Source organism: Hypanus sabinus, chromosome 14 (assembly GCF_030144855.1).
Source record: "Hypanus sabinus isolate sHypSab1 chromosome 14, sHypSab1.hap1, whole genome shotgun sequence".
Lineage (NCBI taxonomy): Eukaryota > Metazoa > Chordata > Chondrichthyes > Myliobatiformes > Dasyatidae > Hypanus > Hypanus sabinus.
The window spans coordinates 107,738,823-107,763,490 of NC_082719.1; the positions used below are offsets into that span (position 1 = coordinate 107,738,823).

The window sequence follows — 24,668 nt, forward strand, 5'->3', positions numbered from 1 at the left end:
CTGACGTCTCTCTGTTGCAGGCAGCATCAGGTTCTGATCCAAGTCTTCTGTTTCTCCGCCAATGAGTGTAGATCTGCGATACCTTAAGTTCTTAAAATCCAGCAGGGTCTTGCAATCATAAAGGATACATTTAAAAGAATCTTTGTTAACCCTGTAGAACATGCTGCACCTGGGCATGTCACCATCTTACCAGAAACTACTCATTTAATTTTATATGATTGAGTGAGTAGTGCAAGAAGAGAGGGGAACAAGATTGAGGAAGTGTTCAAGGGTTCATTGTCCATTCAGAAATCTAATGGAGGTGGGGAAGAGGTTGTTCCTGAAATATTGAGTGTGTGTCTTCAGGCTCCTCTACCTCCTCCCTGATGGTATCGATGAGAAGAGGACATGTCCTGGGTGACGCGGGTGCTTAATTACCTTTTTGAGGCCTCACCTTTTGAAGGTGTCCAGGATGCTGGGGAAGCGACTGCTCATGATGGAGATGACTGAGCTTACGACTTTCTTCAGCTTTTTCTGATCCTGTGCCGTGGCCTCTTCACACCAGACGGTGATGCAACCAGTTAGAATGCTCTCCACGCACATCTGTGGAAACTTGCATATATCTTTTGTGACAGAGCAAGTCAAAGGAGTCGTGTTTGTGGGTCACTAAAATGTCACATTTATTCAATGCCAGGGCTCAGAAACGATAGTGTTTCCCTGTGAACGGTGGCTGGCAAAGTCCGAAGATGATGGAGAAATCATCCGAGAACTGGTTCCCTTGGAGATTATTCAGAAAAAGCTGCTGAAAGACGGCACGTTGAAGCAGACTGAACAAACCCTGGATGATGCCCTGGAGAGTGAGTACTCCTGTAGAGGGGTAGGAATGAGAGATGCCCGAAAGAATGAGTATTCCTGTAGAGGGGGAAGGGATGAGAAAGAGTGAGTATTCCTGTAGAGGGGGAAGGGATGAGAAAGAGTGAGTACTCCTGTAGAGGGGGAAGGGATGAGAAAGAATGAGTATTCCTGTAGAGGGGGAAGGGATGAGAAAGAATGAGTACTCCTGTAGAGGGGGAAGGGATGAGAAAGAGTGAGTACTCCTGTAGAGGGGGAAGGGATGAGAAAGAATGAGTATTCCTGTAGAGGGGGAAGGGATGAGAAAGAGTGAGTACTCCTGTAGAGGGGGAAGGGATGAGAAAGAATGAGTATTCCTGTAGAGGGGGAAGGGATGAGAAAGAATGAGTATTCCTGTAGAGGGGGAAGGGATGAGAAAGAATGAGTATTCCTGTAGAGGGGGAAGGGATGAGAAAGAATGAGTACTCCTGTAGAGGGGGAAGGGATGAGAAAGAATGAGTATTCCTGTAGAGGGGGAAGGGATGAGAAAGAATGAGTATTCCTGTAGAGGGGGAAGGGATGAGAAAGAATGAGTATTCCTGTAGAGGGGGAAGGGATGAGAAAGAGTGAGTACTCCTGTAGAGGGGGAAGGGATGAGAAAGAATGAGTATTCCTGTAGAGGGGGTGATGCATCATCAATAACTCACTCTGAGACGTAAAGGTGAGATATCAGCTTTTATTGACTGGAAGAAGGAACAAGCAGTGGTTGACCACCATATTACATCCTGGAGACAGAGAGGCCGGGCTCAGACCTCGATTGCCTTTATACAGGGGTCTGTGGGAGGAGCCACAGGAGCAGAGAGCAGGGGGCATGTCCAGACAGGTATATGTAGTTCACCACAGGGGGTAGAAATGAGAGATGCCCGAGAGTGAGTATTCCTGTAGAGGGGGTAGGAATGAGAAAAAGTGAGTATTCCTGTAGAGGGGGAAGGGATGAGAAAAAGTGAGTATTCCTGTAGAGGGGGAAGGGATGAGAGATGCTGAAAAGACAAGGGCACTACCTTCTGTGTCTTTAAAAGGCAAGCAGAGGGGCTTACCCTGGGGGCAGTGAGAATGGGGTGCAGGTCAGGTAATGGCAATGGATAGCCACAGAGGGGGTTACCCTGGGCGCAGGGGAGATTGGGGGGGGGGGGTGATGGCCATGGATAGCCACTTCTCCCCTGTAAGGATGTAAACAAGGATGCTCCAGAGGGAGATTAGTGTATGTCACACATATATTGAAACATCAAAGCATCCAGTGAAATGTGTCATTCACCCATCAGGCCATCAGACACAGGAGCAGAATTAGGCCATTTGGCCCATCAAGTCTGCTGCACCATTCAATCATGGCTGATCCTTTCTCCCCTCCTAAGACCCACTCCCCGGCTTTCTCTCCATAACCTGATGCCGTGTCCGATCAAGAACCTATCAATCTCTGCCTAACTACACCCAACAACCTGGCCTCCACAGCTGCCTGTGGTAATAAATTCCACAAATTCACCACCCTCTGGCTAAAGAAATTTCCTGCATCTCTGTTTTGAAAGGGATGCCCCTCTATCCTGAGGCTGTGCCCTCTTGTCCTGCACTCTCCCACCATGGGAAACATCCTTTCCACATCTACTCAGTCTAGGCCTTTCAGTATTCGAAAGGTTTCAATGAGATCCCCTCTCACCCTTCTGAATTCCAGCAAGTACAGATGTCAGTACTTCCAGCTGAACTCTGTCATTTTGTGTGTTTCCCCCTGTGTCATTCTGTGGTTCAGTATTGCCATGTGCTTTTGTTTGTTTTCATGCCCCAGGTGCTCGTGCTCCTGTCCCTGCCCCTGCTCTACCCCGGCCCCTTAATCACTGAGTACTCCGTCTCTCATCTGTTTCTCATTATTACCTGTTTTGCTGTCACCTGTATCTCATTGTGCTCCACCTATCATCTGCCTCTCAGTTTATTGCTCAGTGTATTTCTGTCCTCTGTTTTCACCTGTTTGTTGCCAAATTGTGCCAGTGAGTTTTCCTGAGCCTTTCCAGCATTCATATCTGTCTGAACATTGACTCTGCCTGTTTCTCGATTCCGGTTTTTGGATTTCTCTGGATGTTTTGATCTTTGCCAGAACTTTGACGCTGACTTTGTTTGCACCTCAGGATTTGTTACTCAATTAATACCACCGTATGCACAGTACTGGGTCTGCGATTGAATCCCTCCTCCAGTGTTCTGACAATAGACCCAGAGCCATCAAAAGTTCTTCATATGATAACCCTTTCATTCCTGGAATAATCCTTGTCAACCTCCTCTGGACCCTCTCCAATCTTTCCATCTTTTCTAAGACAAGGAGCCCAAAAGTGTTCGCAATACACAAGTTGAGGCCTCACCAGTGCCTTATAAAGCCTCAGCATCAGAGCCCTGCTCTTGTATTCTAGACCTCTTGAAATGAATGCTAACATTGCATTTGCCTTCCTCACCACTGACTCAACCTAAAAGTTAACTTTTAGGGTGTTCTGCACAAGGACTCCCAAGTCCCTTTGCATCTCAGATTTTTGGATTTTCTCCCTGTTTATAAAATAGTCTGCACATTTATTTCTACTACCAAAGCACGTAAACCATGCATTTCCCAACATTGTATTTCATTTGCCACTTTCTTGCCCATTCTCCTAATCTGTCTCAGTCCTCAGACAGCAGAGGAGATTTACAAGGATGTTGCCTGGATTGGGGAGCATGTCTTATGAGAATAGGTTGAGTGAACTCAGCCTTTCCTCCTTGGAACGACGGAGGATGAGGGGTGACCTGATAGAGGTGTATAAGATAATGAGAGGCATTGATCATGTGGATAGTCAGAGGCTTTTTCCCAGGGCTGAAATGGTTGCCACAAGAGTACCCGGTTTAAGGTGCTGGGGAGTAGGTACAGGGGAGATGTCAGGGGTAAGTTTCTTACTCAGAGTGGTGAGTGCATGGAATGGGCTGCCGGCTACGGTGGTGGAGGCGGATACGATAGGGTCTTTTAAGAGACTTTTGGATAGGTACATGGAGCTTAGAAAAAAAGAGGGCTATGGGTTAGCCTAGCAATTTCTAGGGTTGAGACATGTTCGGCACAACTTTGTGGGCCGAAGGGCCTGTATTGTGCTGTAGATTTTCTATGTTTCTGCATCCTACCTGTATCCTCAACACTTCCTGCCCCTCCACTAATCTTCATATCATCTGCAAACTTGGTAATAAAGCCATCTATTCCATCATCTAAATTATTTATATACAGCATAAAATAAGCAGTTCCACTACTGACCCCTGTGGAACACTATTAGTCACTGGCAGCCAACCAAAAAAGGATCCTTTTATTCCCACTCGTTGCTTCCTATCAATCAGCCAATGCTCTAACCATGTGATGCACCATCAATAACTCTTGGAGATGCGAGTCGAGATAGGCTTTTATTAGCTGGAATGAAGCACCACCAGCAGCAAGAGACCATCACACAACATCCTGGAGACTGAAGGAGGAGCAGTGCCTCCAACCGCTTTTATACCGGGGTCTGTGGGAGGAGCCACAGGAGCAGTCAGCAGGGGGGCGTGTCCAGGTATATGTAGTTCACCACACCATGTTAGTAACTTTCCTGTAATACTATGAGCTCCTAACTTGGTGAGCAGCCTCATGTGGTATCTTGTCAAGGCCTTCTGAAAGTCCAAATATACAATGTAGACTGCATCCCCTTTGTCTATCCCATGTGTAATCTCCTCAAAGAATTCCAAAAGGTTCATCATGCAGGATTTTCCCTGAAGGAAATCATGCTGACTTTGTCCTATTGTGTCACCAAGTACTCCATCACAGTCCTGGCAATTGACTGTAACAACTTCCAACCACTGAGGTCAGGCTAACTGGTCTATAATTTCCTTTCTGCTGCCTTCCTTCTTTCTTAAAGAGTGGAGTGACATTTGTAACTTCCCACTCCTCTGGCACCATACCACAGACCAATGATTTTTGGATGCCTTTACAATCTCTAACACTACCTCTTTCAGAACCTTCAGGTGTAGTTCTTCTGGTCCGGGTGACTTATGCACCTTTAGGTCTTTCAGCTTTTTGAGCACCTTCTCTCTTGTAATAGTAACTGCACCCACTTCTCTTCCTTCGCACACTGCAACATCTGACACACTTCTAGTGTCTTCCACAGTGAAGACTGATGTGAAATGCTCATTTAATTTATCTGCTATTTTTTCCCCAATTATTATTTCTCCTGCCTCATTTTCTTGCAGTCCTATATCCATTCTCACCCTTTTATTTTTTGCATACTTGAAAAAGTTTTTACTATCCTCTTTGATATTGCTTTTGTATTTCATCTTTTTCTTACAAATGATTCTTTTAGTTGCTTTCTGTAGCATTTTAAAAGCTTCCCAATCCTGCATCTTCCCACTAATTTTTGCTTTGTTGTATGCCCTCTCTTTTGCTTTTACATCAGCTTTGCCTTCCCTTGTCAGCCATGGTTGTACTATGTCACCATTTGAGTATTCCTTTGTTTTTGGAGTACATCTATCCTGCACCTTCCCATTTTCACCAGAATCTCACACCATTGCTGCTCTGCTGTCATCCCTGCCAGTAGCTCCTTCCAATTTACTTTGCCAACTCCTCTCTCATACCACTGTAATTTCCTTTACTCCACTGAAATACTGCTACATCAGACTTTCTCCCTATCAAATTTCAAGTTGAACTCAATCATATTGTGATCAATGCTCTTCTTTTGCCTTAAACTTTCTGATAACCTCTGGTTCATTACAGAACGCTCAATCCAGTATTGCTGATCCTCCAGTAGTCTCAATGACAAACTGCTCTAAAAAGCCATTCAACAAACTCACTCTCTCGAGATCCATGACCAACCTGATATTCCCAATCGACCTGCATATTGAAATCTCCCATGACTATCATAACATTGCCCCTTTGATACGCCTTTTCTGTTTCCCATTGTACTCTGTTGTCTATATCCCAGCCACTGTTGGGAGGCCTGTATATAACACTTCGAGTGTTGTATTTGCTCCTCTTTTTGATTCTGCATCCCTAATGCACTGATACTCACCTTGCTGTCTTCCCTTCCTGACAGTCTGACTACACGCTATCTTTGCAAACCTGAGGAAATCTGCAGATGCTGGAAATTCAAGCAACACACACAACCTTTGCTTTTTTTTACCATCGGTCCTATCCTGAGTCCCTTCACTCCAGTTCCCACCCCTTGCTAAATTAGTTTAAACCCTCACCAACAGCTCTAACAAACTTGCCCATGAGAATATTGGTTCCCCTCAGGTTCAGATGCAACCCGTCACTCTTGTACAGTTCATACCTCCCCCAGAAGAGATCCCAGTGATCCAGGAACCTGAAGCCCTGCCCCCAGCACCAGCTTCTCAGCCACGCATTAATTTACCAAATCATCCTGTTTCTACCCTCACTGGTGCGTGGCACAGGCAGCAATCCAGAGATTACTACCCAGGAGGTCCTGCTTGTCAGCTTTCTACCTAGCTCTCTTTTCAGGACCTCTTTGCTTTTCCTTCCTGTGTCAATGGTACCCATACGTATCAAGGCTGCTCTCCCTCCCTCTGTAAAATATCATTGCATGCGATCTGAGACATCCCTGACCCTACATCTGGGAGGCAAATACCATTCCGGTGTCCTGTTCACATCCATAGAATCTCCTATCTGTTCCCTATCACTACCACTCCCCTCTTCTCCCTCTTTACCTTCTGCATCATGGACCCATGATCTGTTGCAATAACCCTGGGAGGTCATCCCCCACAACAGTATCCAAAACAGTATTATTGGGGGTAATGGCCATAGGGGTGCTCTGCGCTAACTGCATATTCATATTTCCATTTCTCCTGATGGTCACCCAGCTACTCACCTCCTGCAACTTCGGGGTGACTACTTAACCTGTAACTCTGATCGATAATCTCCTCACTCTCCTGTACAAACCAAAGGTCATCCAGCTGCTGCTCCAGATCCCTAATGCAATCTTCAAGGAGCTGCAGCTGCATTTCATGTAGATGTAGTTCCTCGGGAGACTCTGGGTCTCCCAGGACTCCCAACATCCGGCATGAAGAACATACCACAGTCACTTACTACATTAGGTGCAGTAAGAGGAAAAACAAGGGAACCTTAACAGAAGCTTACCCAGACCCAACACCTCTTTCAAGCCAAAGTCTCCTTTGAGCTAAAGCCTGACACTCCTACTCTCACCACTGGCCCCTCCTGACAAAGGCTGCCCCCCTTGTCTTTCATGTACTTTTAAACAACCGTCACTGCCTTGTGAGAAATCACGGCAATGTGGCCTGCTCCTGCCACTGACTGGACCGTCGACCCAATGAAGATGTCCTTTCTTCACTATTCTGTGTTGGGACTGATACTTTTTATATTATATGTCAATGATTTGGATGATGGAATTGATGGCTTTGTTGCAAAGTTATGAAGATATGATTGTTGGAGGGATTAAAAGATAGGTTGAAGGGCAAGCAGTTTTGAGGAAGTAAAGAGGCTACATAAGCACTTAGATTATGAGAATCACTGATTAGGAGAATGGGCAAAGAAATGGCAGATGGAATACAATGCTGGGAAGAGTATTGTCATGCGGTTTGGTAGAAGAAACGAAAGGGTTGACTATTTTCTAAATGGACAAAAAATACAAAACTCTGAAGCACAAAGGGATTTGGGAGTCCTTGTGTAGGTTTCCCTAAAGGCTTATTTGCAGGTTGAGTCTGTGGTGAGGAAAGCAAATGCAATGTTAGCACTCATTTCAAGAGAATTAGAATATAAAAGCAAGGGTGTAGTATGGAGGCTTTTATAAAGCACTGGTGAGGCCTCACTGGAGTATTGTGAGGAGTTTTGGGTCACTTACCTTAGAAAGGATGTGCTGACACTGGAGAGGGTTCAAAGAAGATTCATGAAAATATTCCAGGATTGAATGGCTTGTCATATGAAGTGCATTTGATTGCTCTGTAATCACTAGAATTCATAAGAATGAGGAGTGACTTAATTGAAATGTGGAGAGGATGCTTCCTATGGTGGGAGAGTCTAAGACCAGAAGATATAGCCTCAGAATAGAGGGGTGTCCTTTTAAAACGGAGATGAGGAGGAATTTATTTAACCAAAGGTGGTAAATCTGTGGAATTCTTTGCCACGGGCATCTGTGGAGGCCAAGTCTTTATGTATATTTATGGCAGAGATGATAGATTCTTGATTGGTCGGGGTATGAAGGGATACAGGAGATTGGGGCTGAGAGGAAAATTGGATCAGCCATGATGAAATGGCAGTGCAGACTTGATGGGCCAAATGGCTTAATTCTACTCCTATATATTATGGTTTTATGGTCTTATAGTCTCAAACACAGAGTTGAGAAAATGGCACCAAAGATTCGAAATTTAAAGTCTTAGAGTCAAAGAGTCACAAAACAGGCTCTTTGATCCATCTGGTCTATGCTGAACTGTTATTCAACCTAGTTGTTTACCACAGGTAGATAGTGTTGTTAAAGAAAGCTTCTGATACACTGGCCTCCTTGGTGTATAAGGTGTTGGTGAGGCCTTATTGTGTGCAGTTTTGGAAACCTGTAAGCATGTAAAAAAGGTTGAAAGAATCTAGAAAAAATTCACAAGGATGTTTTCCTATCCGGAGTATTTGAGTTATATGGAAAGCTTGAACAGGTTGGAACTTTATTCTTTGGAATGTAGAAGATTGAGGGGAGATTCGATAGAAGTATACAAAATTATGAAGCAAGATAGGGCAAATGCAAGCAGGATTTTTCCACTGAAGTTGGGTGAGACTGCAACCAGAGGTCATGGGTTAAGGTGAAAGGTGAGGTTTATGGAGAACATGAAGGGAAACTTTTTCACTCAGAGGGTCATGAGAGTGTGAAATGAGCTGCCAGTACAGGTGGTCAATTTCAGCTTTTAAGAGAGAGTTTGGATGGGTTCATGGATGGTAGGGGTATGGAGGGATAGGGTCCCAGTGCAGGTCTGTGGAAGTGGGCAGTTTAAAGGGTTTGGGCATGGATTAGATGGGCTGAAGAGCCCACTGTACTTCTATGACTCTCATCCCAGTGACCTGCACCCGGACCATAGCTGCCCATATCCCTCCATCCATGTAGCTATCCAAATTTCTCTTCACGTTGCACTCAGACTCAGATCTACCACTTCCTCCTGCAGCTCTGAGTGAAGGAGATCCCCTCAGGTTTCCCTTAAATATTTCACCTTTAGCTCATCTTTAGTTCTGGTTTCACCCAAGCTCAGTGGAAAAAGCTTGCTTCCATTTACCCTCTCTGTACCCCTCATCATTTGGTATACGGAGGTATTGAAACACAAGGGTTAAGGACCATCTTCTGAGGTATGGGTAGGGAGGCTGAGTACAAGTTAACCTGTACCTCCAAGTGAGGAATTACTGAAGAAGCTTCTTTCAAAGCAATCTGGAACCATGCTGATTCTCATTGATACAAGTTAGAATGAAGCACCTCAGAGTTGCTTCAAGTTGTTATTCTGGGGGTTGGGGTGGGGTGGGGTGGTTGTGGGGATAAGCTCCCACTGGTGTCTCAAGTAACCTCTGACCAACTCCCGGCTTTCACATGCGGCTTAGCTTCTAAGTCCGACTGAACCATTTCTACTGACAGGAGAAGGAACAAAGGCAGGTCACTGGCTCCTTAAAAGCAGTTGCTTCGGGTAGATGGGGCTCATCAGCCGTGGTTGACAGCTCACCTATGAGAAGGAAAACTCTGATCTCAAACCTCCGCTGTCTTGTGGCTGTACCCACTGATGGGAAAGGCTTCAGGAGTAAGTCCCGAGGTTTAGGGTGCTGGAGTCCGGGAGGCAGTTCAACGCTGACCTGCAACTCCTATGATGCTGTTGCTGCCAAACTGTATCAGCTTTCTTTGGATCGAGCAGGAGCCTGCTTGCTCTCCATATTGTACTGCCCTGGCTTGCCTACTGGTCTGCATATCACTCCAATAGCTACAGCAATATCCATGATCAACTCCAAACCTCAGAGGGCCTCAAACTCATCCGTCCTTTCCTGTACACAAGACATTCTGCAGAGAGGAATAAACTATCGATGTTTCAGGCTGAGACCCTTCATCAGGACTGGAAAGGAAGGGAGGGGAGATGCCAGAATAAGGAGGTGCAGGGGGAGGGGAAGGAAAACTAGAGGATGATGGGTGAAGCCAGCTGGGTAGGGAAGGGCTAGAGAAGAAAGAATCTGATAGGAGAGGAAAGTGAACCATGGGTGAAAGAGAAGGAGGGGCACCGGGGGAGATGATAGGCAGGTGAGGTGAAGAGGTAAGAGGCCAGAATGTGGAAGAGAAGAAGAATGAAGGGGGAAGGAAAAATTGAAGTTCATGCCATCAGATTGGATGCTCCTAGATGGAATATGAGATATTGCTCCTCCAATCAGAGAGTAGCCTTAATCATGGCAGAAAAGCAGGCCATAGACCAATGCTGGAACGGGTGTGTGGATTAGAATTAAAATGGTTGACCACCGAGAATTTCAGCTTTTTGCAGATGGAGCGCAGGTGTTCAACAAAGTGGTCCCACAATTTGCATTGGATCTCACCGGTGTAGAGGAGGCCACATTGGGAGCTCTCATTTCATTTTAAACTTTTTTTTGGATTATGTTTAACATTTTAATTTCATGAAAGTATCCTTCAATGATGTCTGTTTGTTTGAAGCTCACAAATATAAGATTTCTGTCTACACGGGTGATGTCTACAGAGCGGGGACAGATGCCAATGTCTTCATCACCATTTACGGAGACCTGGGTGACACCGGTGAACGGAAGCTCAGTAAATCTGACTCGCACGCCAATAAGTTTGAACGAAACCAGGTCAGTGTGCAGCTTTGGATTGGAGGGATATATCTCCCACTGTATTTTCTGGAAAGACCTTTCAATAAAATTCACCCATTTCTTCTCAACTGCAGGAAGTACAGGCTCAGAACCATCAAACACTCTTTAGACATTAGCCCTTTCATTCCCTGAATCATTTTCACGAACCTCCTCTGTCCTCTCTCCAATGCCAGGACATTTTTCTTAGATAAGGGGCCCATGCGGCTTACAGCGCTCCGTGCAGCCTGACCAGTGTCTTATAAAATCTCAGCATCACGTCGCTGCTCTTATATTCTAGACGTCGCAAATTGAATGTTAATATTGCATTTGCCTTCTTTATCAAAGACTCAACCTACAAGTTAACCTTTAGGGAATCCTATACATTCTCCTTTGTCTATTTTGCCTGTTATTTCCTCAAAGAATTCCAATAAATTTGTCGGGCAAGATTTTCCCATACAAACCCGTCTATATTATCATGTGTCTCTACGTATGCCAAAACCTAATTTGTAGCAATCAACAGAATTGTAATAGCAACAACACTCACATCTTCTTCCTAATTTCTTGAACTTCCAGCATACTGCTAGTGTCTTTCCCAGTGAGGAATGATGCAAAATATGTCACAATGCCATTTTCTTCTCACCCATTATGGCCTCTCCAATGTCACTCTCCAGTGGTACAATATCCACTCTCGCCTTGTTTTTACTCTTTATATATTTGAAAAAAACTTTGGTAACTACTTTGATATTATTGGCTAGCATACCTTTATGTAACTTTTTTCCCCTCTTTATGACTTTTTAAGTTACCTTCTGTTTGTTTTTAAAAGCTTCCCAATCTTTTAACTTCCCACTAATTTTTGCCCTCTTGCTTTTATGTTGGCTTTGACTTCCCTTGTCAGCCACGGTTATGTCATCATGCCTGTAGAATACTTCCTAATCTTTGGTTTGTATCTTTACTGCCAAATTGCTCCCAGAAACTCCATCCATTCCTTTTATACCATCATCCCTGGAGGTGTTCCCTTCCAATAACTTTGGCCAGCTCCTCTCTTTTACCTCTGTACTTCCTTTTACTGTGGTCCTGATACAGCTGTTTTTAGCTTCTCCTGAAACTGCAGGGTGAACACTATCATATTATGACCACTTTCTTCTTAGGGTTCCTTTCTTTAAGCTCATTGATAAATTTCATTACACATCATCCAAACCAGAATTTCCTTTCCTCTAAAATTTCCTTTTCTCCAAAAAGACATCTTGCAGGTATTCTACAAACTCCCTCTCTTGGGATCCAGCACCAACCCAATTATCCCAATCTACCTGCATTTTGAAATCCCCCATGATTATTGTAATATGCCTCTTCTATTTCCCATTGTAATGTGTATTGCACATTCTGGCTACTCTTTGGGGGGGGGGGGCTGTATACAACTCCCATCAGGGTCCTTTTACCCTCGCAGTTTTCTTAACTCTACCCACAAAGATTCTGCATCATCTGAACCTATGTCACCTCTTTCTAAGGATTTGATTTCATTTTTTTTAATCAACTGAGACACACCACCCCCTCTGGCTTCCTGCCTGGCCTTTCAATACAATGAGCAGCTCCACAGTTATAAACTTAAACAGAAATGTAGAAAACCTACAGCACAATACAGGCCCTTTGGCCCACAATGCTGTGCCAAAGATGAACTTACTTTAGAAATTACCTAGTGTTACACATAGCCCTCTATTTTTCAAAGCTCCATGTACCTATCCAGGAGTCTCTTAAAGACCTTATCGTATCCAGCTCCACCACCATCGCCGGCAGCCCATTCCACGCAGTCACCACTCTCTGCATAAAAAACCTTACCCCGACATCTCCTCTGTACCTACTTCCAAGCAACTTAAAACTGTGTCCTCTTGTGTTAACCATTTCAGACATGGGAAAAAGCCTCTGACTATCCACATGATCAATGCCTCTCATCATGTTATACACCTCTATCAGGTCACCTCTCATCCTTTGCCGCTCTAAGGAGAATAGGCCGAGTTCACTCAACCTATTCTCATAAGGCATACTCCCCAATCCAGGCAACATCCTTGAAAATCACCTCTGCACCCTTTCTATGGTTTCCACATCCTTCCTGTAGTGAGGTGACCCGAACTGAGCACAGTACTCCAAGTGGGGTCTGACCAGGGTCCTATATAGCTGTAACATTACTTCTTGGCTCTTAAACTCAATCCCACAATTGATGAAGGCCAATGCACTGTATGCCTTCTTAACCACAGAGTCAACCCGTGCAGCAGCTTTGAGCGTCCTAAGGACTGGTACCCCAAGATCCCTCTGATCCTCCACACTGCCGAGAGTCTTACCATTAATACCATATTCTGCCATCATATTTGACCTACCAAAATGAACCACCTCACACTTATCTGGTTTGAACTCCATCTACCACTTCTCAGCCCAGTTTTGCATCTTACTGATGTCCCACAGTAACCTTTGACTGCCTTCCACACTATCCACAACACCCCCAATCTTAGTGTCATCAACAAATTTACTAACCCATCGCTCCACCTCCTCGTCCAGGTCATTTATAAAAATCATGAAGAGAAGGGGTCCCAGAACAGATCTCTGAGGCACACCACTGGTCACCAACCTCCATGCAGAATATGATCCGTTCACAACCACTTTTTGCCTTCTGTGGGCAAGCCAATTCTGGATCCACAAAGCAATGTCCCCTTGGATCCCATGCCTCCTTACTTTCTCAATAAACCTTGCATGGGGTACCTTATCAAATGCCTTGCTGAAATCCATATACACGATATCTACTGCTCTACCTTCATCAATGTGCTTAGTCACATCCTCAAAAAATTCAATCAGGCTCGTAAGGCATGACCTGCCTTTGACAAAGTCATGCTGACTATTCTTGATCATGTTACGCCTCTCCAAATGTTCATAAATCCTGCCTCTCAGGATCTTTTTCATCAACTTACCAACCACTGAAGTAAGACTCACTGGTCTATAATTTCCTGAGCTATCTCTACTCCCTTTCTTGAACAATGGAACAAAATCTGCAACCCTCCAATCCTCCAGAACCTCTCCCGTCCCCAATGATGATGCAAAGATCATTGCCAGAGGTTCAGCAATCTCCTCCCTCGCCTCCCACAGTAGCCTGGGGTACATCTCATCCAGTCCTGGTGATTTATCCAACTTTTCTTTCAGCCACATTTCAGAGATGCTTAGAAAATCATACATGCCAACCATGTAACAATGCCACAAGTTCATCTGCCGTATTCTGTGTAACCATATAACAATCACAGCACGGAAACAGGCCATCTTGGCCCTCCTAGTCTGTGCCGAACTCTTAATCACACCTAGTCCCACCTACCTGCACTCAGCCCATAACCCTCCACTCCTTTCCTGTCCATATACCTATCCAATTTTACCTTAAATGACACTGGCCTCTACTACTTCTACAGGAAGCTCATTCCACACAGCTATCACTCTCTGAGTAAAGAAATACCCCCTCGTGTTTCCCTTAAACTTCTGCCCCCTAACTCTCAAATCATATCCTCTCGTTTGAATCTCCCCTACTCTCAATGGAAACAGCCTATTCACGTCTACTCTATCTATCCCTCTCAAAATTTTAAATACCTCGATCAAATCCCCCCTCAACCTTCTACGCTCCAATGAATAGAGACCTAACTTGTTCAACCTTTCTCTGTAACTTAAGTGCTGAAACCCAGGTAACATCCTAGTAAATCGTCTCTGTACTCTCTCTAATTTATTGATATCTTTCCTATAATTCGGTGACCAGAACTGTACACAATATTCCAAATTTGGCCTTACCAATGCCTTGTACAATTTTAACATTACATCCCAACTTCTGTACTCAATGCTTTGATTTATAAAGGCCAGCATTCCAAAAGCCTTCCTCACCACCCTATCTACACGAGACTCCACCTTCAGGGAACTATTCTCTGTTATTCCTAGATCTCTCTGTTCCACTGCATTCCTCAATGCCCTACCATTTACCCTGTATGTTCTATTTGGATTATTCCTGCCAAAATGTAGAACCTCACACTTCTCAGCATTAAACTCCATCTGCCAACTTTCAGCCCATTCTTCTAACTGGCATAAATCTCCCTGCAAGCTTTGAAAACCCACCTCATTATCCACAACACCTCCTACCTTAGTATCATCGGCATACTTACTAATCCAATTTACCACCCCATTATCCAGATCATTTATGTATATTACAAACAACATTGGGCCCAAAACAGATCCCTGAGGCAACCCGCTGGTCACCTGCCTCCATCCCGATAAACAATTATCCACCACTACTCTCTGGCATCTCCCATCTAGCCACTGTTGAATCCATTTTATTGCTCCAGCATTCATACCTAACGACTGAACCCTCTTAACTAACCTTCCATGTGGAACTTTGTCAAAGGCTTTGCTGAAGTCCATATAGACTACATCCACTGTCTTACCCTCATCAACATTCCTCGTAACTTCTTCAAAAAATTCAATAAGGTTTGTCAAACATGACCTTCCACGCACAAATCCATGCTGGCTACTTCTTATCAGATCCCGTCTATCCAGATAATTATAAATACTATCTCTAAGAATACTTTCCATTAATTTACCCACCACTGATGTCAAACTGACAGGTCTATAATTGCTAGGCTTCCTTCCAGAACCCTTTTTAAACAATGGAACCACATGAGCAATACGCCAATCCTCCGGCACAATCCCCGTTTCTAATGACATATTAAAGATCTCCGTCAGAGCTCCTGCTATTTCTACACAAACTTCCCTCAAGGTCCTGGGGAATATCCTGTCAGGACCCGGAGATTTATCCACTTTTAAATTTCTTAAAAGCACCAGTACCTCCACCTCTTTAATTGTCATAGGTTCCATAACTTCCTTACTTGTTTCCCACACCTTAGACAATTCAATATCCTTCTCCTTAGTGAATACCGAAGAGAAGAAATCATTCAAAATCTCTCCCATCTCCTTCGGTTCCACACATAGCTGACCACTCTGATTCTCTAAGGGGCCAATTTTATCCCTCACTATCCTCTTGCTTTTAATATAACTGTAGAAACCTTTCGGATTTACTTTCACCTGATTTGCCAAACCAACCTCCTATCTTCTTTTAGCTTTTCTAATCCCTTTCTTAAGATTCCTTTTACATTCTTTATATTCCTCGAGCAATTCCTTTACTCCATGCTGCCTATATCTATTGTAGACATCCCTCTTTTTCTGAACCAAATTTCTAATATCCCTTGAAAACCATGGTGCTTTCAAACCTTTAACCTTTCCTTTCAACCTAACAGGAACATAAAGATTCTGTACCCTCATAATTTCACCCTTAAATGACCTCCATTTCTCTATTACATCCTTCCCATAAAACAACTTGACCCAATCCACTCTGTCTAAATCCCTTTGCATCCCCTCAAAGTTAGCCTTTCTCCAATCAAAAATCTCAACTCTAGGTCCTGTCCTGTCCTTCTCCATAATTATATTGAAGCTAATGCTATTGTGATCACTGGACCCGAAGTGCTCCCCAACACATACATCTGTCAGCTGACCTATCGCATTCCCTAACAGGAGATCCAACACTGCCCCATCTCTAGTCAGTACTTCTATGTATTCTTGCAAAAAACTATCCTGCACACATTTCACAGACTCTAAACCATCCAGCCCTTTTACAGAATGAGCTTCCCAGTCTACGTGTGGAAAATTAAAATCTCCCACAATCACCACCTTGTGTTTACTACAAATATCTGCTATCTCCTTACACATTTGCTCTTCCAACTCACGCTCCCCATTAGGTGGCCTATAATGCACTCCTATCAGTGTTACTGCACCTTTCCCATTCCTCAATTCCACCCAAATAGCCTCCCTAGAGGAGATCTCTAATCTATTCTTCCAAAGCACCGCCATAAGATTTTCTCGGACAAGCATTGCAACACCTCCTCCTCTGGCCCCTCCTACTCTATCACACCTGAAGCAACTAAATCCAGGAATATTTAGTTGCCAATCACACCCTTCCTGCAACCATGTTTCACTAATAGCTACAACATCATAATTCCAGGTATCAATCCACACTTTAATCTCATCCACCTTTCTTACAATGCTCCTAGCATTAAAATAGATACATTTAAGATACTCTCCACCTCTTCCTCTCTTTCCATCCCTAACAATGCATTCAAATTTATTGTCCTTTTCTTTCTTCTCCCCTACATCTTCGGGCTGAGCGCATCCCTTCTCCATCTCCTGCCTTTCCTCCCTCACACACTGTCTATTTACTTGCTCTACTGGTGAACTAACCTCCTCTCCCATAGTTTCCTCCAATTGATTCCCGCCCCCCCCCATCTTACTAGTTTAAAGTCCGCCCTGTAGCCCTAGCAATCCTCCCCGCTAGGATATTGGTCCCCCCAGGATTCAAGTGTAACCAGTCCTTCTTGAACAGGTCACGCCTGCCCCAGAAGAGGTCCCAATGATCCAGAAACTTGAATCCCTGCCCCCTGCTCCAATCCCACAGCCACGCATTCATCCTCCACCTAATTCCATTCCTACTCTCACTGTCGCGTGGCACAGGCAGTAATCCCGAGATTACTACCTTTGTGGTCCTTCTTCTTAACTGCCTTCCTAATTCCTTATATTCTTGTTTCAGGACCTCTTCCCCTTTCCTACCTATGTCATTGGTACCTACATGTACCACGACCTCTGGCTCCTCACCCTCCCACTTCAGGATATCTTGGACGCGATCAGAAACGTCCTGAACCCTGGCACCAGGGAGGCAAATTACCATCCGGGACTCCTGATCACCTCCACAGAACCACCTGTCTGAACCCCTGACTAGTGAGTCCCCTATTGCTATGGTCCTCTTTCTTCTCTCCCTACCCTTCTGAGCTACAGAACCATCCTCTGTGCCGGAGGCCCGGCCACTGTCACTTCCACCAGGTAGGCTGTCCCCCACAACAGTACTCAAACATGAGTACTTATTGTCGAGGGGTACAGCCACTGGGGTACTCCCTAGTACCTGCCTCTTCCCCTTCCTGACCGTGACCCACCTATCTGCCTCCCCTGGCCCCAGAGTGACCACCTGCCTGTAACTCCTCTCTATCACCTCCTCACTCTCCCTGACCAGGCGAAGGTCATCGAGCTGCAGCTCCAGTTCCCTAACTCGGTCCCTCAGGAGCTGCAGTTCGGCGCACCTGGCGCAGATGTGGACGTCCGGGAGGCTCGGAGACTCCAGGACCTCCCACATCTGACACCGAGAACAACAAGCTGCCCTCACACTCATACTTCCGGAATAACTGACAATAACAAGAACTAAAAGATAAGCCTACTGTGCCCTCTTCTGCCTAAGCCCTCTGAGCCCAAGCCCTACACTCTGCTCCCGGCGCACTCCGCTGCCCGCAAACGAAGCTGCCCGCTTCTTAAGGCTGCGTTCTTTTTATATCTTCCCTCCTTCCCGGCCTCCTTCATGCGCCTGTGCAGTCCTGCCTCTCAGAACTCCGATCTGAGAAGCAATTTGAAAATGGCCGCCGCCGCACTTCCTCTCAAAGCCTCGCTGTCCTCTTCTGTATACTGTGTGCTTTCAAATACAATACCTTCAGTCCTGTATAAGAAATTAAGAACATAAGAAATAAGAGCAGGAGTCGGCCATCTGGCCCATCGAGCCTGCTCCGCCATTCAATAAGATCATGGCTGATCTGGCCATGGACTCATCTCCACCTACCTGCCTTCTCCCCGTAACCCTTAATTCCCCTACTATGCAAAAACCTATCCAACCTTGTCTTAAATATACTTACTGAGGTAGCCTCCACTGTTTCATTGGGCAGCAAATTCCACAGATTCAGAACTCTCTGGGAAATGCAGTTTCTCCTCATCTCCATTGTAAATCTACTCCCCCGAATCTTAAGGCTGTGTACCGCAATTCTAGTCTCACCTACCAGTGGAAAGAAATTTCTTTCCTCAATCTTATCTATCCCTTTCATAATTTTATACGTTTCTATAAGATGTCCTCTCATTCTTTTGAATTCCAGCGAGTACAGTCCCTGACGACTCAATCTCTCGTCATAGTATAATCCCTCATCTCTGGAATTAAACTGGTGAACCTCCTCTGCACCACCTCCAAAGCCAGTATATTCTTCCTCAAGTAAGGAGACCAGAACTGCGCACAGTACTCCAGGTGTGGCCTCACCAGTACCCTGTACAATTGCAGCATAACCTCCCTGCTCTTAAATTCAATCCCTCTAGCAATGAAGGCCAACATTCCATTTGCCTTATAGGTACAAGCACTCCCAAGTCCCTCTGCACAGCAGCATGCTGCAATTTTTTACCATTTAAATAATAATCTGCTCTTCTATTTTTCCTTCCAAAGTGGATGAACTCGCATTTACCAACATTGTATTCCATCTGCCAGACTCTTGCCCACTCACTTAACCTATCTATATATCTCTCTGCAAATTTTCCATATCTTCTGCACAATTTGCTTTTCCACTCAATTTAGTATCATCAGCAAACTTAGATACACTACACTCAGTCCCCTGTATCAGATTATTAATGTATTTGGTGAACAGTTGTGGGCCCAGCACCAACACCTGCGGCACACCACTCACCGCTGATTGCCAACCAGAGTAACAACCATGTATCCCAACTCTCTGCTTTCTATTAGTTAACCAATCCTCTATCCATGCTAATATATTACCACCAACTCTCTGCATCCTTATAGATAGGGCTTTTATGTGGCACCTTATCAAACACCTTCTGTAAATAATGTCCATCTGTTCCCCTCTATCCACTGTGCTCATTATATCCTCAAAGAACTCCAGTACATTTGTCAAATGGGACCTGCTTTTGCTGAATCCATGCTGTAACTGTATTTATCACTTTTCAGTTTTGTCCCTCTGTTTATACTTTAGCTCATCCTACTGACTACAACTTTCCCCTATCATCTGCCTGTCCTTCCTCACAGTCTCTCTACCCACTATGTCTGCTGGTACACCAACTGCCCTATCCTCAGCCTTATCACTCCAGTTCAGATCCCCTACCAAAGTAGTATTTACAGTTGCTCCTGACCTGCTGAGTGCATCCAGGCTTTTTTGATTTCCAGCATCTGCAGATTTTTGTTCTGATGTTTATTACTTTGTACTAACAGGTTGATACCTTCACCTTGGAAGCCGTAGACCTTGGCCAAATATACAAGATCAAGATTCGCCATGACAACACCATGGCGAGCCCTGACTGGTTTTTGGAGAAGGTGGAAGTAGTTGATATGGACCTAGAGGAGAACTACCTGTTCATGTGTGAGCGCTGGCTTTCAAAGACCAAGGAGGACAAGAGCATTGAAAGGATATTGTACGCCAAGGTACTCCATGCAAAAACAAAAAATACTCTGCACACAGTAACACAATCAGACTTACTGCCTGGGGATAGTAACTGTTTTTGAGTCTGTTGGTCCTGGCGTGGATGCTATGTAGCCTCCTCTTTGATGGGAGTGAGACAAACAATCCATGAGCAGGGTGTGTGGGATCCTTCATGATGTTACTGGCCCTTTTCTAGCATATTTCTGCATATAAGACCATAAGACATAGGAGCAGAATTAGACCTTTTGGCCCATTGAGTCTGTTCATCAATTTAATCATGGCTGAGGAGGATTTTCCCCTCCTCAGCTCCATTCCCCAGCCTCCACCCCATAACCTTTTGATGCCTTGTCCAATCAAGAACCTATCAAGCTCTTCTTTGAATACACCCAGCGACCCGGCCTTCACAGCTGTCTGTGGTAATAATTTCCACAAATTCACCACCATCTGGCTAAAGAAATTTCTCCAAATCTCTGTTCTAAAAGGACACCCCTTTATCCGGAGGTTGTGCCCTCTTGTCCTAGACTCCTCCACCACTGGAAACATCCTTCCCACATCAACTCTGCCTAAGCCTTTCAACGTTTGAAAGGCTTCAATGAGATCCCCCCCTCCTTCTAAGTTCCAGCGAGTACAGACCCAGAGCCATCAAACGTCCCTCAGATAATAACTCTTTCATTCTCAGAATCATTCTTGTGAACCTCCTCTGAATCATCTCCAATGCCAGCACATCATTTCTTAGATGAAAAACCCAAAACCGTTCACAATACTCAAATGCAATACTCAACATTTTATTTGCCTTCCTCACCGCTGACTCAACCTACAAGTTTACCTTCAGGGTGTTCTGCACAAGGACTCCCAAGTCCCTTAACATCTCAGATTGTTGTATTTTCTCCCCGTTTAGAAAATAGTCTGCACATTTATTTCTACTACCAAAGTGCACAACCATGTGTAACGTATGATAATGCATTTTGGTAAAAGGAGCAATAGTGCAGACTATTATCTAAATGAAGAGAAGGGTCAAACATCAGAGATACAAAGGGACTTAGGAGTCCTCATGCAAGACTCCCAGAAGGTTAATTTACAGGTTGAGTCTGTGACAAAGAAGGTAAATGCAATGTTGGCATTTATTTCAAGGGGAATAGAATATGAAAGCAAGGAGATAATGCTGAAGCTTTATAAGACACTGTTCAGGCTGCACTTGTCAACAGTTTTGGACCCCATATCTTAGAAAGAATGTGTTGTCATCAGAGAGAGTGCAGAAGAGATTCATGAGGATGATTCCAGGAATGAAGGAGTTAACATATGAGGAGCATTTATCAGCTTTAGGCCTGTACTTACTGGAATTTAGAATAATGCAAGGGGGATCTCATTGAAACCTACTGAATGTTGAAAGGATGTTGAAAGTAATGTGGAAAGGATGTTTCCTCTGGTGGGGGTATCCAGAACTAGAGGACACAGCCCCAAAATTAAGGGGCAACTTTTAGAATGGAGGAATTGTTTTAGTTGTAAATCTGTGACATGCTCTGCCCCAGACTGCGGTGCAGGCTAAGTCTGTGGGTATACTTAAGGCGGTTGTTGATCAAAGGATATGTTGAAAGGGCAGGTGTATGGGGTTGAGTGGAATCTGGGATGAGCCATGATGGGCTGAATGGCCTAATTTTGCTCATGTCTTATAATCTATACAGTATAACATCAAGAGGTTGATATCGGACTGTGTCAAACACTAAGGCTTAGGTCAGTGTAGGTTACTGGTGTCATGGGTTTGGAAGGAACATCATTCTATGTTGTTTAATGCTTTTTATTTTCCTCAGGGATATGAAGGGGATCGGATCAGTGTTCACAGCTCTGCTAAAAGCCCATATGGTTCCTCCCTGAGTCTCCGGAATCTGAACAACTCTGCCCTCAGCAAGAAGGGCAAACGGAAAAGTATTCTTGAAGACACCATTGAGGAAGGCCCAAGTAAGGCAAACTGTGGCTTTAATTCGTTCATCTTAATTCAAACATTGAGTAAATTTCATAACTTCAGATAAGGCTTTAGTGACCCTCTGTTGTAAAGTGTGTGATACTCAATAATAGCTGACACAAGCATCGTTGGAAGCTCTCCATATCTTCTATCTATCTTTATCTCTCTCTTCAATCCTCCCCTCTCTCTTTCCCATCCCCCTCGCTCTCTCTCATCCCCCTCGCTTTCTCCTTACCACCCTCTCTACCCTACCTCTCTCTCCCTCCCTCCCTCTCTCCCTCCCTCCCTCTCTCCCTCCCTCTCTCCCTCTCTCCCTCTCTCCCTCCCTCCCTCTCTCCCTCTCTCCCTCTCTCCCTCGCCTCAGAAGGTTGTTGTCCATGAGCAGTAATGCATTAGGCTGGAGCTCATGGGTTACAGTCATTATTGCTTTGCTGGCCAGCATTACTTGGGTTGAACAACAAAGGAAAGAGAAATTCATGGTAGTGAAGGAGATAGACAAGAAACATTCTGATTGGTCGAGGTAGACAGGGAGGAGATGGTCAGAAATGTAAAGGAAACACTCTGACTGGTGGAGGTGAACAGCAATGGAGATGGTAGGACCTGGACGTGGAAACACTGACAGATGAATATGACAGGGATGGAGCTGGTCAGAGCTGTAAGGGAAACTATGACTGGTGGAGGTCAACAGGAATGGGGATGGTTGGAGATGTAAGGGAAACACTCTGACTGGTGGAGATGTACAGTAATGAAGATAGCCAATGATGGATGGAAGACACCATAACTGGTGAGATAGACAGAGATTGTGGTGGACAGGAAAACACTTTGATTAGTGGAGACAGGCAGGGATGGAGATGGAGGGGAAACACTCTAACTGGTGCAGGTGGACATGGATGGAGATGGTAGGTGATGGGGAAAATTCTCTGACTGGTGGAGAAGGGCAGGGATAGAGATTGTAGGAGATGGACATGACGACATCATGACTGCTGAGATGGATGGGAAAATGCTCTAGTTGGTAAGATGTACAGGCAAACACTCTGAATAGTGGAGGTGGATAAAGTTGGGGATGGTAGGAGATGTATATGGATAGAGATGGGAGGAGATGGACAGGGATGGAGAAAGTTAGGAGGATGATGGGAAAACACTGACTGGTGGAGATGAACAATGATGGAAATGGTAGGAGATGGACAGGGAAGAGATGGTAGGAGATGGGGAAAACTGATGGATGAAGATGTTGGGAGATGAGGGGAAAAACTGATGAAGATGGTGAGAGATGGGGGAAACAGATGGATGGAGATGGTGAGAGATGAGGAAAACATTGATGGATGAAGATAGTGAGAGATGGGGAAAAACTGATGAAGATGGTGAGAGATGGGGGAAACAGATGGATGGAGATGGTGAGAGATGAGGAAAACATTGATGGATGAAGATAGTGAGAGATGGGGGAAAACTGATGAGTGGAGTTGGTGAGAGATATGGGAATCACTGATGGGTGGGGATGGTGGGAGATGGGGAAAACACTGATGGATGAAGATGGTGAGAGATGGGGGAAACACTGATGATTGGAGGTGGGAGATGGGGAATCACTGATGGTGGAGATGGACAGGGATGGAGATAGTAGGAGAATAATGGGAAAACACTGACTGGTGGAGTTGGACAATGATGGAAATGGTAGGAGATGGACAGGGAGGAGATGGACAGGGAGGAGGGTGGGAGATGGGGAAAACTGATGGATGGAGATGGTGGGAGATGGGGGAAACATGGATGGAGATGATGTACAGGGATGGGGACGGTTGGAAATGCAAGGGAAACTCTGACAGGTGGAGATGTACAGGAGTGGGGATGGTGGGAGATGGAAGGGAAACTGACTGGTGGAGATGTGCAAGAATGGGGATGGTGGGTGGTGGAAGGGAAACTGACTGGTGGAGATGGTGAGAGATGGGGAAAACACTGATGGATGGAGATGGATTGGGATGGAGATAGTCGGAGTTTGATGGGAAAGCACTCTGACCGGTGGAGATAGAGAGTAATGGAGATGGTGGGAGAATGGGGGAAAATCATTCAACACACACAAAATGCTAGTGGAACACAGCAGGCCAGACAGCATCAATAGGAAGAAGCACTGTCGACGTTTCAGGCCGAGACCCTTCATCAGGACTAGCTGAAAGGAAAGATAGTAAGAGATTTGAAAGTAGGAGGGGGAGGGGGAAATGCAAAATGATAGGAGAAGGCCAGAGGGAGTGGGGTGAAGCTGAGAGCTGGAAAATCAATGATGGGTGGAGATGAACAAGGATGGGGATGTTGGGAGATGAAAGAGAAACTCTCTGGTGGAGATGTACAGTGATGGAGAATGTCAGAGATGGACAGGAAACACTCTGGTGGAGGTGAACAGGAACGGGGATGGTGGGAGATGGGGGAAACATGGATGAAGATGGTGAGAGATGGGGAAAAACACTGATGGATGGAGATGGATCGGGATGGAGATAGTCGGAGATTGATGGGAAAGCACTGACTGGTGGAGATGGAGAGTGATGGATATGGTGGGAGAATGGGGAAAATCAATGATGGGTGGAGGTGGACAGGGATGGAGATGGTGGAGAAGGGGAAAACACTGATGGGTGTTATATATTGAGGTGGTACAGGATAAACTAGAAATCTTTCTGGGAAGATAGAGAGCGATAGTGATGGTCAGACATGG

The 24,668-nt window shown here is 45.0% G+C and overlaps 1 protein-coding gene across 1 annotated transcript in view; it reads left to right on the forward strand.

The window, feature by feature from the left end:
- The window catches only part of loxhd1b (lipoxygenase homology PLAT domains 1b), a 388,496-nt gene that overhangs the window by 276,234 nt on the left and 87,594 nt on the right, over window positions 1-24,668 (forward strand). The window contains exons 34-37 of the mRNA XM_059989781.1: window positions 674-836; window positions 10,512-10,666; window positions 19,806-20,015; window positions 21,822-21,969. Of these exons, the coding sequence (XP_059845764.1) occupies window positions 674-836; window positions 10,512-10,666; window positions 19,806-20,015; window positions 21,822-21,969 (676 nt within the window). The remainder of the gene's footprint in view (window positions 1-673; window positions 837-10,511; window positions 10,667-19,805; window positions 20,016-21,821; window positions 21,970-24,668) is intronic.